General features: G+C 40.3%; 1 protein-coding gene across 1 annotated transcript in view; it reads left to right on the top strand.

Moving 5' to 3' along the window:
- Nucleotides 1-1112: 1112 nt before the first annotated feature.
- The window catches only part of ipp (intracisternal A particle-promoted polypeptide), a gene marked incomplete at its 5' end in the record, with an annotated part of 11033 nt that continues 10186 nt past the window's right edge, over nucleotides 1113-1959 (top strand). The window contains 2 exon segments of the mRNA XM_014023859.1: nucleotides 1113-1268; nucleotides 1342-1509. Coding sequence (XP_013879313.1) covers nucleotides 1113-1268; nucleotides 1342-1509 — 324 coding nt within the window.

Here is a 1959-nt window from a genome sequence, read left to right as displayed (position 1 = left end):
TCGTAAATGTAACATAAACCAAAATTTGGAAAATAAAATTAGTATTATAACAACTATTTGTTATTATTTCAATAAATATTAACAGAAATTAGCTCTTGGCCTGAACTAAGTTTAGAACTTTCGCCCCCTTGTGAATTCGACCCCCCTCTGTTAAAGTGTTACATTTTGACCATGACAGTAATTTAGAGTCTGATGTTTTAATTTATTGCACTGACTTCTGTCTCCAAGCAGTTTCACCCAAATAAATATATTTCATATTGTTGGTGTTTTAGCTACTGCAGAAGAGCATCTCTATGTTTTCCTGCCATCCTCTGTCAGACACAGATGAAGCTGAAATGTCAGATCATGGAAACAGAGCTCTATGATGGAGAGATGGAAGAAAGAGTCTCCGTAGAACAACAACAAAAAAAAAAAAGAAAAAAAGAGTAATTTTGTGAAAATAATCTTGATTATAAATGGTTATTTTATAGACACTAAAGTACACACAAACTGTCATTACTAGTTTTTGTTTTTCTATTGTCAGTTTGTTACAGAAACCAACCTGTAGAGTGTTGATTATTATCTGAGTCAGACAAAAAAAAAGCAGATTTAAAAAAAGATAAATATGCACAATGTACAAGATGCGTCTGTAATAAATGTCACATTACAAGGACAGCCAGCGATTCCGTGCACCACACAAGGTGCCCTCTTTTTCCACTCGAGCACCTGCCCCCAAAATGCCTGTGCACGTCACTGACTATGCTTGGCTAATGCTAATAAAGTCTAAGCATACTTGTACTTACATTTGAATTTTGCCATAAATAAACTTTAGTAGAAGTACATTAAAAGTATATTTTCACACAGACTGGTATATTTGCAGTATACTGCAAGGTGTTTTGGTGTAGGACCGACACACACAGACAAATAAATATATTAGATGTTTATTTGGAATCAAATTTAACATTTGTGATTTATACAGACATTTATTATATGTCATTACCGTCATACATGTGTTGTTTAACATTTGAGAAGAAATGTTGGTGTTTATTTTTCAATATGATTTGTCATTTTTTTAAGATTTATCTCTGTTGTTTATGCTGAAACTACTTTTTTAATTCTTTGTCTGAACCCAGGTGTTTCTGACTTCAGCCTGCGGGTGGCGCTGCAGACCCTGCTGAAGGAGTACACTGAGGTCACAAAATCCTCCAAAGACAATAAAACCAGCGGTCAGCTGCAGCCGGCTAAAATGAGACCCAGAAGAAAAGCCAGGAAGTTCCTCTACGCCATAGGTTCTGAGTCTGAATTTAACTGTGACGTTAGAAACGTAACCTGGAAGTGACTGTTGTTGTTTCCTGGTGTCAGGGGGCTACACTCGGCTGCAGGGGGGCCGGTGGAGCGACAGCAGYGCTTTGAGCTGCGTGGAGCGCTTCGACACCTTCAACCAGTACTGGACCACCGTGTCGTCCCTGCACCAGGCTCGCAGCGGGCTGGGAGTCGCCGTCCTGGAGGGGATGATCTACGTGGTGGGAGGTAGTGAGAGTTGCTGCTTCATGTGGAGTTCAAAGAAAACAACGGCCTGAAGGAACGTCCTATTTTCACAGGAGAGAAGGACTCCATGATCTTTGACTGCACCGAGAGGTACGACCCCGTCACCAAGCAGTGGGCCGCCGTGGCCTCGCTCAACTTCCCCCGCTGTGGAGTCGGAGTGTGTTCCTGCCACGGTGCTCTGTATGCACTGGGTAACTGACACATCCAACCATCATCCAACAGTTCGTCCATCATCCAACTATTATACAACCATCATCCAACCATCATCTAACCATTATCTAACCATCATTTAACCATTATCTAACCATTAATCTAACCATCATCCAACCATCATCTAACCATCTTCTAACCATCATTTAACCATTATCTAACCATTAATCTAACCATCATCCAACCATCATCTAACCATCTTCTAACCATCATTCAACCATT

The sequence above is a fragment of the Austrofundulus limnaeus genome, unplaced genomic scaffold (assembly GCF_001266775.1).
Source record: "Austrofundulus limnaeus strain Quisiro unplaced genomic scaffold, Austrofundulus_limnaeus-1.0 Scaffold393, whole genome shotgun sequence".
Classification (NCBI taxonomy): Eukaryota; Metazoa; Chordata; class Actinopteri; order Cyprinodontiformes; family Rivulidae; genus Austrofundulus; species Austrofundulus limnaeus.
The sequence above is the reverse complement of the archived record's forward strand: the minus strand, read 5'-3'. Positions and strand labels throughout refer to the sequence as shown.